The sequence below is a fragment of the Ctenopharyngodon idella genome, chromosome 21 (genome assembly GCF_019924925.1).
Source record: "Ctenopharyngodon idella isolate HZGC_01 chromosome 21, HZGC01, whole genome shotgun sequence".
Classification (NCBI taxonomy): domain Eukaryota; kingdom Metazoa; phylum Chordata; class Actinopteri; order Cypriniformes; family Xenocyprididae; genus Ctenopharyngodon; species Ctenopharyngodon idella.
In genome coordinates, this window is record NC_067240.1 from 16,590,465 (window position 1) to 16,603,547 (window position 13,083).

At 37.6% G+C, this 13,083-nt stretch overlaps 1 protein-coding gene across 1 annotated transcript in view; it reads left to right on the top strand.

The window, feature by feature from the left end:
- Nucleotides 1-13,083, top strand: part of pcxa (pyruvate carboxylase a) — a 148,690-nt gene that overhangs the window by 75,220 nt on the left and 60,387 nt on the right. Inside the window, exon 10 of the mRNA XM_051878413.1 lies at nucleotides 11,194-11,376. Within this exon, the coding sequence (XP_051734373.1) occupies nucleotides 11,194-11,376 (183 nt within the window). The remainder of the gene's footprint in view (nucleotides 1-11,193; nucleotides 11,377-13,083) is intronic.

Sequence of the window (13,083 nt, forward strand, 5' to 3'; positions counted from 1 at the left end):
CTCCAAATATGCCCTGCCGTAGAAGTAGATAACACATGTAATTCCAGGAAATCCCTATGGCCATCATACTATTGCTGTAGCTGAATAACCAAAAGATTGAAATGCTTTGATTGATTAAACATGACTAAAAAACCACACGACTGCCTTATTCTGTATAGCTACATCATATGAGTCGTTTGTAAAACGATTCCCAAGCCGTTTCGTTGTGATGTCACAAAGAAACATTAGCATATTGCCCGCCCACTTATTGCGCGCACAGACGACAGGGAAAAAAATTCATTTTTTCAACAATACCACAGCTGTACAGTCTTTTGTTGTGTTCCTGTCATTTTACTCTCAAACCTTGGGGAGTTTAATGCACGATTTACAAAATGCTTGGTCTTAAAATATGGATTAATGACCAGTTTATTTGGACCAGCTTGCTCTTCTGAATCTCAACCTGTAAGAATGATTAATAATTGATGTTTATATTTTCTAGCGATCGTTCAAAACAGGGCTTAAATACGAAAAAAAAAAAAAAATTAAATCGTTTCACTCCGAGCAGAATTGGTATTTTAACGTTTCTGTTCCAGCGTTCCTTATGTTAGAGGTTTTCAGCTTCGCTTGGCATTCTGGTACAGTTCCCACAGGTGCACCTACATAAACTATAACAGTGACACTGCTCTCATGTCTTATAAATAACGCAAACTAAGGTGACACCGCAGAGAAACGTCCTACTCCAGTCATGATTGCAAATCAGTTTCTAGTTGATCGACTACTTCAGATGTTTCATCGTCGTACTCGGGCTCGAATTGATACGGTAAAATTGATGCCATCTTTTCTGTCCATACATTGTACAGACCTTATGTAGCCCCGCCCCTTTTCAGTGCTGCGCTCGTTGTTTTTGTCTTCCAGTTTGTATTTCCACTGCGATCTTATGTATTTATGAATGAACTGCTCGTTTTAAAGTCTTCCCGTTCTACTGACACTTATGATAACTTTCGTTAACTCTACAACAAGTAAATCCACTTCACCAGCTAAATATTCTTTGACAGTGATGCCATAGAAATATACAGAGCTACCGCAAAAACGGAAGTTCAAAGGACAGTATTATAAAGATGGCAGCGTGCTTGTTTCTCTGGCGCATAAGGTCTATACAATGTCGTTCGAATTGATAGCTGTCATTCAGTTATGGCAATGGGCGCGCGGTGCGTGCAGTAGACCAATCACAAAGGACTGGTCCATCTGACCAATCAGAGCAGTGTAGGCTCACGGAAAGGAGGGGTTTAGAGAGACTGATTCTTTGAACTGCTTCTAAGGAATCGTTTATGAATCATAGAGAACTGAGGTAAAATTAAATGTATATTATGAGAAAACAAAAGTGTTTTTTTGACCTTGCATGCATGTAAACCTGTTGTAGGAGACTCCCAAAACAATATTAGGAACCTTTAAAAAGGCATAATAGGGGCACTTTAAAATAGAAAAGTTATTTTAAATTGTAATAATATTTATTTTTGATCAAATAAATGCATCTATGGTGAGCATATTACCGTTGGTTTCATCTAATGCTCACTTGATATCTTTAAAACTGTTGTAATTAAATTACATTTAAACTAAATTAAATGTAATCTTTAGCAAATCTCAATTTTATTATCTGCCATCAGTTATTGGCAGTAACATGAAAATAACAATATGATTATAGTAGTAGTTGGTGATTCATGTAGATGCGTGAGATACATGTACATGAGGTTATCTTGTTGATTTTTTTCCCCCCACTGGACTGGCTTACCAAAATTTGCGTTTGCCTTGCAGTGGGATGCTGGGCAGACCTCAGGACAGACATGTGCAGGTTAAGCGCCTCAGAATAGAGATGCTAACATAGACTCAGGGTAAACAGATCTGAGGCTGTTGGGGAAACGGGGGAGGTGAAGTGACCTACTTAAGAGAGAAGGAAAGGGATGCTGTGTAAACACGAGGGAAAGAAGGGGTGGGCAGGAAAAGACTTGATTGGCAGGTGGCAGTTTTGAGTTTACCCAATTGCTGTAGCAACTCGAGAGTGGAAGTAATGCGCACGGATCACCACGCAGACCGTGCCCTGTTTATTTATATGCATGTATGTCCATATCCCATGTTGCACCAGCACTCCCAGATCACGACACTTCACACCTCTGATTGGTTCGATCTCCAGATGGAGTGAGATACATGTGCCCAAGCGCACACACCTGCACACTGATGAGCTGGAGCCTGTGGCATTACTCACTGTAATGTGGAAATGTCACTGCACACTCGCACACAAAAGCGCATCTGCAGCTCTCACACAGACTGCATTTACCCTGATAGATTTCTGTCTCACCAGGCAACCAGTGCCCTTTCTTCAGGTCACATCCGGTAGGCCTGTGTCTCACCTCTTATTCTCTAGCGTCTGCCACTTCTACTCATACTTGACTTCTGCACTTGAATACTAAGCCAGGAGGGATGGACTGAGTATAGAGAGTTTTTCTGGTGAGCTAGTCTCAGACTCAGTTTGGGGTCGGCAAGATTTTTTCATGTTTTTTAAAGTTTCTTATGCTCACCAAGGATGTATTTATTTGATTAAAATGAATTAATTTTAATTACAATTTTCTACTTTGATTTATTAGTCATTTTTTCCTGTGATGGCAAAGCTGAATTTTCAGCATCATTACTCCAGTCTTCAGCGTCACATGATCCTTCAAAAAATACGCTGATTTGCTGCTCAAGAAACATTTATTATTATCAGTTGTGCTGCTTAATATTTTTGTGGAAACAGTGATATTTTTTTCAGGATTTTTTGATGAATAGAAAGTTCAAAAGAACAGCTTTTTTTTTTTAATTATTATAAATTTCTTTACTGCCACCCCTTGATAAGTTTAAAGCCTCCCTGCTCAATAAAAGTATTAATATCTATCAAAAAAAGTAATAAATCTTACTGACCCCAAACTTTTGAACAGTAGTGTACATTTATAAGAATTCATTCTAATTGTATTATATCTTATCTTTTATAAGGTGCCACAAGATCTCGTGAGATTAAAATGTGACAAGATTTCTCGTTGAGGTGCAAAGCTGTCTCGTGATATTGCCATGACAGAGCACGAGGGTGAAATTAGGATAGAATATGCCACCGCTACATTTACATTACATCTCCACTGTTGTTTTGCTTTTTACAGAAATAAAAACCGTTTAATTCAGTTAGCTAATGGTCTCTTCAATTCCATCCAGCTTGTCCAACATGAGCTGCAGAGTCGTACGTAGTGCAGCAGGAATCAAAGTTCACTGATCACGTGACGAGATGACTGACAAGACCATGGCGGAGGATTTGTTGCACAACAGAGCCTAAGCATCTGATAAATGTCTTATCTTGTAGAATGCGCGCTCAGCACCGCCACTCCCTATTCAGAGTACGCAAGATCAAAATAGAAAGTGAAAGTAAAATGCAAGAAAACGCGCATTAAATTGCAATTTCAATACCCCGCATTTTTGAAAGCAGCTCTCTGATGCATGCAAATAACTCCCAATGTAATATATTTATACTGTTTTTATTTCTATCATCAATTTGTGGAAAGGAGTTCAGTTAGGAGGTCAAAAGTTCTCATGTGAAATCATACAGGAGAGAAGCCAGTCAGTTGAGTTTGTGGCAAAACCTTTTACAGTACTTGAGTGTTCTTGTCTTTTATTGCATATGATAATACATACTCAGAAAGTAGAATTGAAATGACATTCATTACAAGTCATGATTAGTTAAAACATTTCAAATGTACCTGCAGACTCTCTTTCTAGTCATGTATTTCATCGTTGAGGATTTCTTAAAAATACTGTGTAAAAAATCTCAACTTGTTCTCGTTAACTCAATCTTGTGTCTCGTCTCGTCTCGTCTCGTGAGCTAAGTGTCTCGTCACACCCTAAGTAGTTATACAATGTATTTCTTGTAGTGTTGTGAAGTACTTTTTAAACTTTAATTTAAAAAAATGAATGAATTATGAGTAGCTTGGCAAGCTAAAGTTTCAAAGTAGCTTCCCAACACTCTACTACTCTGTAACTCAGTTTTATGGGGTTGAGTCCGCTTTAAATTCCAGTCACCACTCTTTCTAAAAATGATTTGTGTCTTAGCAGGTAACAATTTCTAGCTCACTATGCTATACCGCTCTCCACCCGTTCTGCTGCTATCTGTCTGCACGAGTCTGCTTCCCATGCTACGAATCGAACATGATGTGGGATGAATGATGTAGTATCACCGTACAATACACGTCAAGTTAATGAAGTCAGTAAAATCAAGCTCTCTTGTCTGTGATATTATTGTAACATTCTAAACGTTTGACCGCTGAAACCTTTAACTATAATTTTTTTTTAACACACATTATGTATTGTGTAATGTAAAAAGGTTGTTTCACATGTCAAAATCCTTAAATATTTATCAACTAGGTAGGTATTATATGCACATATGATGCTATGGGATGTTTTAGTCCCAGTCCATCTTTTGCCAGAAGGCAAAGAAGTGCTGCTCTGAACTCCATATCATGCATCTTCTTTTAGATAAGAAAACCTTTCAAATTAAATCAGATCTTTTTTTTAAAAGGAACGATTTTGATTAGGTTGACATGCTCAAAGACACAATCTTCCAAGTGTCACATTTCATATTCCCTTCGAGATAAAACAATCGGGTGAACGTTTCTCGCTCATCTCCCTCCTGGGTTCCTGTGATGGTTTTCTGCCTGTTAGAGCATGCAGGGTTGCTAGGAGCTCAGAAACTGTGGGATCTCGTTCCCTCTATTAACATTTTTCTCTTGCTGTCTCTAAAAATCTACCCTTCACCTGCTGAAATCACTCTCTCCTGCTCCGTCTTCCTGTTGTTCTCTTTCATGCCTGAGAGTTTCAGGAAGTGACTCTAATAAAAGTCTGTAGGCATGTTCCATTTGCCCAATAGTCCCCTGCAAAGACTTCACAGGGTATTTGACCACCTTAAGCAAGATTCCACATCGTAGAAAGTTGTATGTTTAGTCACTGTTAAAGACATAGGAAGCAACTGGATATCACCTCTATGGAAGTATAATTGGCTCAGTATTGTTGTCTTTTATTGAGTGTTTCAATGTTTTATTATTTTTTTTTAGCAGTTTGGGAAGCATGTTATTTGAAGAAGTATGAAAGCTTAGAAAAATGTGTGAACAAATAGGACTTTGATTTTATTTTAGCTAATAGTATATGCTGCTATAAGCAAACAGAAATAATGTATAATGTATTATACTATTGTAAAGGTTTTACTGTAAACAGTGTTTCATGTGCCTTTAATGTTGTAAATGTCAAACTGAAGATAATGGACCACAAGTTGCATATAGATTATAAAAAAAAAAACAACAACTTCTATATATTTTTATATAAAACATTGGAACAGTTATTTAGCACTAACTTTAGGGGTCTGGAGTATAAAAAAAATAAAATAATAATATTCAGAAAGTTTAGGGCATGTTTTTTTATTTTATTTTTTTAAAGAAGTACAATAAAAACGGTAATATTGTAAAATATTATTCAAACGGTTTTCTATTTGAATATATTTTAAAATGTAATTTATTCCTGTGATGGTAAAGCAAAAGACCATAGAATAACACAAGTATAAAACTCTATTGTTTTGAATGGGAAAAAGTGCAATGCGCAATATGGCGGAATAAGTCCCGCCTTCTAAATAAGAGCCAATCGCTGATTGGTAAAGTCATCGCATCACTGCAGCGGCCGTTAGAAGCTCCGGTTTCTATAGAAACAGTCAGACGCGCGCTTGCTATGGAGACGTGCACTTAGGACTGCGCATGCGCATTAGCTTGATCCAGCTTGAAAAATACTGGGCTTTTTGTCATGATTCGAGCGTTTAGAAACAAAATTTATGAGACAGTTGTTATCCGATTTCATTGGTGATTTCAAATATGAAATTGAATCGAAAGCTTGGCAAACAGCTTTGGAGAATTTGATGTTTTCCCCATTCAAAGAGATAGGAGCGGATTAAGGTGGTCAGGGGCCCTTAGGCTGCTCTTTGTGTGATGCCCCCCTTAATCATTATGCTTTACTAGAAAAATGTATTTAGTGCCATAGTCCACACGCAAAAAGTAAGGTGAACTGGCATACACACACACACACACACACACACACACACACACACACACACACACACACACATTGAGACAGCCAGTACTACAGTGTTTCCTTTACATTCCTTTACCACCACACCATATAGCCTAGGTAAAATGAGAAATTTTAAATCAGAATATATCATAATAATGAGCCTTTAATTGCCTATAATACATAGTCTAATCAGCGCTCAAGTGTATGCATAAAGCTTGCCACAGCGCACGGCAAACGTAATGATTATGATGATTATGAGTGTCGTGAAAAAACAGTAAGGAGACTGTCTAAACATTTTAATAATTTATTGATAATGTTTTCTGTTTTCGGCTGCAGAGATTAAGACGATGCTGACTCTTTTTCTCTGCAGTGGACGCGCCTGTTTCATACGGATTACATAATCTGAGAATATTTACTTTCCATTTGAATTGGTTCGTTTAAAAGTAGACATTCAAGCTTTCTATAGATATATTTCTCGTGTCTGTGAAGGAAGTATACGCTAAGTTTTGGTTCATTTTTGTTACGTGCTCAAGTTCCCTGAGGCCGAGATGGCTGAAAGCCATCCTGATTGTTTTCATTATTTTACAAAAGCACAACGTTTTGCTGTTATTGTGAGTTTACAGAAATAAAAGTGGACCCTTTACTGTTTACATTAGACTCTTATCTGTATGACCAGAATGACTGAGTATTTTAAGTTCAGTGCAAGTGATCGCACCGGCGCCTCCATGTCATGCAGTAAGCGCGCTCTCCACAAAAAGCATTGATGTGCCTAATAATAGTGCACATTTATCTAGGGCTAGTCTAGCATTAGAGCGACTTTTAAAGTTGCTACTACTTGCATGTTTCAAGTGATAAGCCATATTTGAGGTCGATGAATGACAGGCGAATGTTTGGATTTTCTGCCATCAATGATCTCTCCCTTACGGACTGCATGACTTTGCCACTTCCTGCCTTGATGTATCCAGTCAATTTAGGGATTTTTTTCAGTATATCTTGGTCACATTGTTCTTTTAACCTTTGTATTTTACGTTTTTGTGCTCCACTATCGTACTTTCTTTCGGACATTTTGCCGCTATGTCGTCTAGCAATAGCAGTGACGTAAATGAAAATGATTGACATGATTTGACCAGCAGCTGATTGGACAGATCAGATGTGACCCAAATGTCACATATATCCAATTACCTACTTATTATTATTTTTTAATGTTTCTTATGGGCCAATGAGGGCCTTTTTTGTTCGCACTGAAGTAAAGCCTGTGCGTTAATCCGCGCCTGCCGAGAGGCGTTTCAAAGATGGCTGCCAAGTGAAATGACTTGTCTTAAAGGGACTTTGTTAAAGCTGATATTTCAGCATCATTACTCCAGTCTTCAGTGTCTTCAGAAATCATTCTAATGTGCTGATTTAGTGTAGAAACATTTCATATTATTATCAAAGCTGAAACGGTCGTGCTTCTTAATATTTTTGTGGAAACCCTGGAACATTCTTTGATTAATAGAAAGACTAATAGATTAATAGACTTAAACTTTTAGTCTATTTAATATAAATATACATGATTGTAAACATGGTTTATATAAATGAGAGTTTGGTTATTTGTATTTATTTACACATGTATATTATGTCATCCAATACCCAGAATCCCTAAGTGGTATCTGTTTAATAATGTTGCACTGTTCCAAATAAACAAATTTTGTCGTGATCATCTGCACAGGCCCTACTCAGTGTGAATGCTGTGTAGGGACCCTATGAATCAGAACGCAGCTCAAAGTTTTCCCTCCTCCTTTGTGTCTCCTCTCAGCATGGCAGATAGAGGTTTGTAATTGTATTTTAAGCTCTCATTTGACTCAAGCCCCTGGTGGTGAAGAAGACAAGCATCAGTTTAAGCATCTATTTGAGCCCTTCATAATTGCAACCAGCAAGAAAGAAACAGAATGAGAGATGAGAAGAACAAAGAGAGAATAAGACTGACCCATGCAGAGCTTTGGCTTGCCTTCCTTCCTTTCCAGATCTTTGTGACACACACTTCCTCCAGAAGTCTTGCTGTGACCCAGATCAGTGGCGCTTCAACAGAAATCCTGTCCTAAAGCATCTATCTGATAATGAAAAGCCAAGTACACAGCTTTGGATCGCTGTTATGGCTGCCCTGTCTCATTTTTCTGAGCAAAGCTGAGCCGGGTGGATCAGCATGGAGCTTGTCAGATAATGATATGATGGTATTTCTTGTGTTTCTGCTAATTTTTTTTGACTGTAATTGAAATGAACACTAGTTTCTGAAAAGGCAGCGTGAATCCCAGTTTGCAAAGCTCTGAAATGTCACTATATTCAACAAGAAAACATATAGGGTGCACTGTAAAAATGATTTTTCAATGTTGTAAATAAAAAAAAAAGATGATTTGAGTACATTTTACTATTTCAGTCTTTCTACTTCAAAAAAATTGTGAATCGTTTCATCACCATTTTCTTTTCAGGCTGGGTCTTTCATTTCTTTAGCTGAAAGAAACTTTTTTTTTTTTTTTTTTTTTTTTTTTTTTTTTTTTTTAGACTTTTCAATAATAAAAACAGTTCATTGGATTCATTCACTCATTACAGGCGTCCAGGGTGTAAATGACAGAGAAATGCTGTCTTAGCTCTGTGACGGTCATCAGAAGCCATTAACGGCGTCAAATCAAATTTCTACTCAATTTGAGCGCTATCAAATGACTCGTTTTGGATTGCCATGGCAATGCTTGTATAATCTCTGGTGGATTTACTGTTCATTAGCATGTCTTATGTCGTAAGTGGCGACACAATCGATGTTGAGCAATCGTAGCCATTACCCAAAGTGCAACTGTAATGCAGCCAAGGCATCGGCTTCTTTTTCAATTTCTGTTTGTTTCTCACTTGTCATTATATCCCTCTTTAACACCCCACCCTTACAATACCTCCGCTGGTGCCTGTATCTCTGCTGCGCACATCAATTTTACTGTGCTGATGATTGTAATGTGGATGCCAGAGGCTGAGACTGAGCACAATTCCAACAGTAAATGACTGCTGCCAGTTGGCTGCAGTGTGAGTGTTTTTGTGTGCATGTTTGTGTGTGTCAGTGTTTTTTCCTCAATTTGTTCTTATTGCCTGCACACTCCCCTGAGGTACTTGTGTTGACGGTTGCTCTATTTTTGCAGGATGAATGTTTGTACAGTTCAAGGGGCAGCTCTCTGTGAAATGTTAGATTTTTTTTTTTAAATTGTTGCTTTTTTTTTTTTTTTTTTAACCTCCTGCTTAGGTAAGCGACTGAAGGCCGCCTCCTGTGCCTCACCCTGAAGAGCTGTTTTGTTAAATCGCTCAATTGGACCTTTAAACACTGCATTCAAACCCTTCAATCCACACGACATTTTTTGAGATCATGCGCAAAACATTTCAACAGCCAATTTTACCGGTTCACCTTTGAGTAACTACGCCCATCAATGGCACTCATGCAAAATACCCTGCCCCTTGTGTTTATATTTAGGGGATATTTGGTTCATTTGATGTACTTTCTGAGAACAGTTTAGAACTCTGAGTGCCACTGAACACATTTCACCCAATTTAAATACACTTTGTGGAATCATACATTTTGTGTTTGCGTGTGTCTAGACAGCGTGTGACCAATAAGGGGACAGTTGTACACGCATGTGACTTGCATAAACACATTTTGGTACCCTTTGAAATATTGCCTTGTGAAAGCAAACCGAACCAAGAAGAAAATACAACATTGTAACAAATTAAGTCCCTGTTTCGGAACAATGCAATCAATCTGCAGGTGTGAAAACACCCTAAGTCTAATTTTTCAAGAGGTCCCAACATTTTTCCAGTTACGGCACCCTTTGAAAATACTCAAAAATATTTTACACTAGTGTTGTCATGATACTAACTTCAATATGATACCTTGAAAAGTATTGATTTTCGATACCATAAGGAAGAGTTGCCGTATATACACTCATGTAGATATTTTTAATATTAAATACAGATTAATCATCAAATAAAATTACAAAAGTTATTCAGTCAAGAGCAGTGAGTTATTTTCTTTTTTGTCTTTAGTTGTTTGATTAACATTAACAACAAGACAGACATCATGTTGCACTTGCATTTTTTTCTGAAGTGTTTATATATATATATAGGACATAACCAGTGTGTTTATGTGAATATGCAACAAGACAGACATTGTGACAATATTTTCATGTGTATTTGACCATAAGCGTGACAAGCCATGAAAAAGAAATCAATTTGGCACCCGCGAGCTGTTTGAAAGGCGACTTTGTGTGTGCTCTTTGGATGGGAACAGGGGAATGAAAATCATGCGCAATCCCGCAATTCCATGTTGAAATTCAGACCAACCTTTCTTACGATTTGCATTTTGTGTTGTTTGTTGTTATAGGAGACATTAAAGATTGATGGTACATAATAAATTTAAAAGGAATTTAAAAATGCTTAAAGGAATTTGTTTTTTTTGTTTTGTTTTTTTATAACACGGCACCTCTGCTCTCACCAAACGGCACCCCAGTTGGGAAACTCTGGATTAAGTGAAGTAATTTTTGACAGTTAATATTGCTGCAACTGTGTGGCTAGAAACAAGAGCAGAAAATCAAAAATTATTATTATAAACAAAATTGTATTTTTATAAACAGAAATTATTATTATTATTATTATTATTATTATTAAGTATTAGTAATCATATTTTTATATAATTTTTATATTATGTTAAAACGATCATTATTTCAGATGTGCAGGGAAAAATTACCACAGACCACAGATTCTTCCAGTGTTGACAACTTTATTGATTATAAATCAAAATGATTTAGGGAGTCATGATGCTTTGTTTGCATCCGGTGTAAGGTAACTATAGACTATTTTCAAGAATCTAAAATTACTTTTCCTCAAGTGTGAAAATAAGGTGTAAAAATTAAATGTGAAAGTGTAAAAAGTCAAAGTGTCAGAATAAAAAGGGCGTTTAAAGTCTAAAATATTGTCTTTCTGAAGTCTAAAATCTTGGTTCTTTCAAGTGCAGTCCCTCAAGCATGTACATGAAGTTTAGTCCTAATCTGTATTCTGACCATCATCTTCTTTCCTCTTGGGCAGGTCTTTCGCAGTGGAGAGGGCATGGGTATCAGGCTGGACAGCGCGTCTGCCTTCCAGGGTGCTGTCATCTCCCCTCATTACGATTCTCTCCTGGTGAAAGTCATCGCCAGTGGAAAGGATCTGCCGGCGGCCTCTGCCAAAATGAGCCGAGCATTAGCGGAGTTCCGAGTCCGTGGGGTCAAGGTAAGGCTTTTCTCGACAACAGTGCTTGCATAAACGATCAGGGGCAGCATGACTGCGATCAGTGGAGACCTTTGGAAATGGTTTCAGTTGCACCTTTAAAGGTGCTGTGGTGTCAAACTGAGATTGTTTGTGTCATTATTATAGTGTGCTGGTCAAATAGATTTTGAGTAAATGTCATGTCTTTAGTCAATTCCTTTAGGAAAAAATACATAAAACTTACCAGCTTAGCTCATGAATATTAATTGGACATCATCTAATTAATATTCAGTAGTTCAATGACATCGCCCTCTTATAATAGCTGCTACGCTCCTGGTCAGAGCGCACAATGGCGAAAATGGTAACTTCCCATGAAAAAACAAGCATGACAGGAGCACAGGAATCCTGACATGAAGTAAGAGTGAGAGATCAGATAAGAAGTGATTTCTTTTTTTTTTTTTTCTTCCGTGACGGAACCTGTGGATTCTCTTTTCCCCTGTTAAATTTGTTGTTCTTTTGAAACACATCTGAGCAGCAGACATTTCACGGTCTTGTCACCCATCATGCTGGCTGCCATCTGAGGCTCTGATCAGACCTTGAGTGAGTTAAAAACATTTCCATTTTGAAGATCTTGAGTGGTTTTTTTTTTTTTATTTATTTTTTTTAAATCTCCCACACACACAAACCTGAGCACACTAGATGAGTCACGTTAGACCATAGATGGTAACACACACATATAAAATGGTATTTATCAGCATAATGTGATCAGAGTTGGAGTAATGGCACTAATGGCACTCTTGGATAAAGGGTTCATACCTCACCATTTTCTGATGTGCCGGTTTGAGAGGCAGGGAGGGGTGCAGATGGGAGAAGTTGTCATGGAGTGTTTGCACTTAATCAGCTTGAATAAAATAAATGTGTTTACATAAACCATTAGGGAAGGAACTTTCCTGTAAGCGTCTTCAGAAATTCGTTTTTGAGACTATTAAGAGAACCTGTCTTGTTTTGCCTGCTATAATCTGAGAGTTTTCAAAATGCTGCTTTTTATTTGGGATGAAACGGGGATATGACTATAGAGGTCCGGACCTCTGTAATATTTTTCCAAGGTTGTAAATACTAAAGGTTGTAAAATAGTTGCCTGATTTAACTTTGGTGCTGCAAGGATATTGAATAACACTAAGATAACTCGTGAGCTGCGTCAGTAGCCGTCAATATCCAAATGTTTGAGGTTACCAATCAAATTAGGTAGACTGAGTGTGAATTCCATAGTTACGCCAAAGACGCTTTAAAGAGGGCCTTCAAGTTTAGGAAAAAAAACGTAGAGAAGCAGTACACAGGCAAGCAGACCAAAGGCCCTTTTTTAATGGATGTCGGTAGATTCAGCTTCAGTACCTTGATTAAACTGCTTTTGTGAGGAAATCTTTAACATGTTTGCTATTAAACATTTGTTTTGGATTGATCTATTTTTAGAGTTTACATTGAAAAAAAGACAATTTTGTGACAGGAAGGATTCAGTTTATGGCACCACTCATTCATTTCTGTGTCATCCGCAAACAGCGATCGAATTGCTGCACAACTCTGACAGGTATTCAGTGATGTCAAAGCTGTAATACTATTAAAAAATGTGATTGTTATCAAGTGAAACGTGATCCATGTTGGCCGTTACGCTTTCTCCAGTGGTAGAGCTGTAGACTATGGTATCTCCCAAAAATAAGACCATCTCTGGCTTCA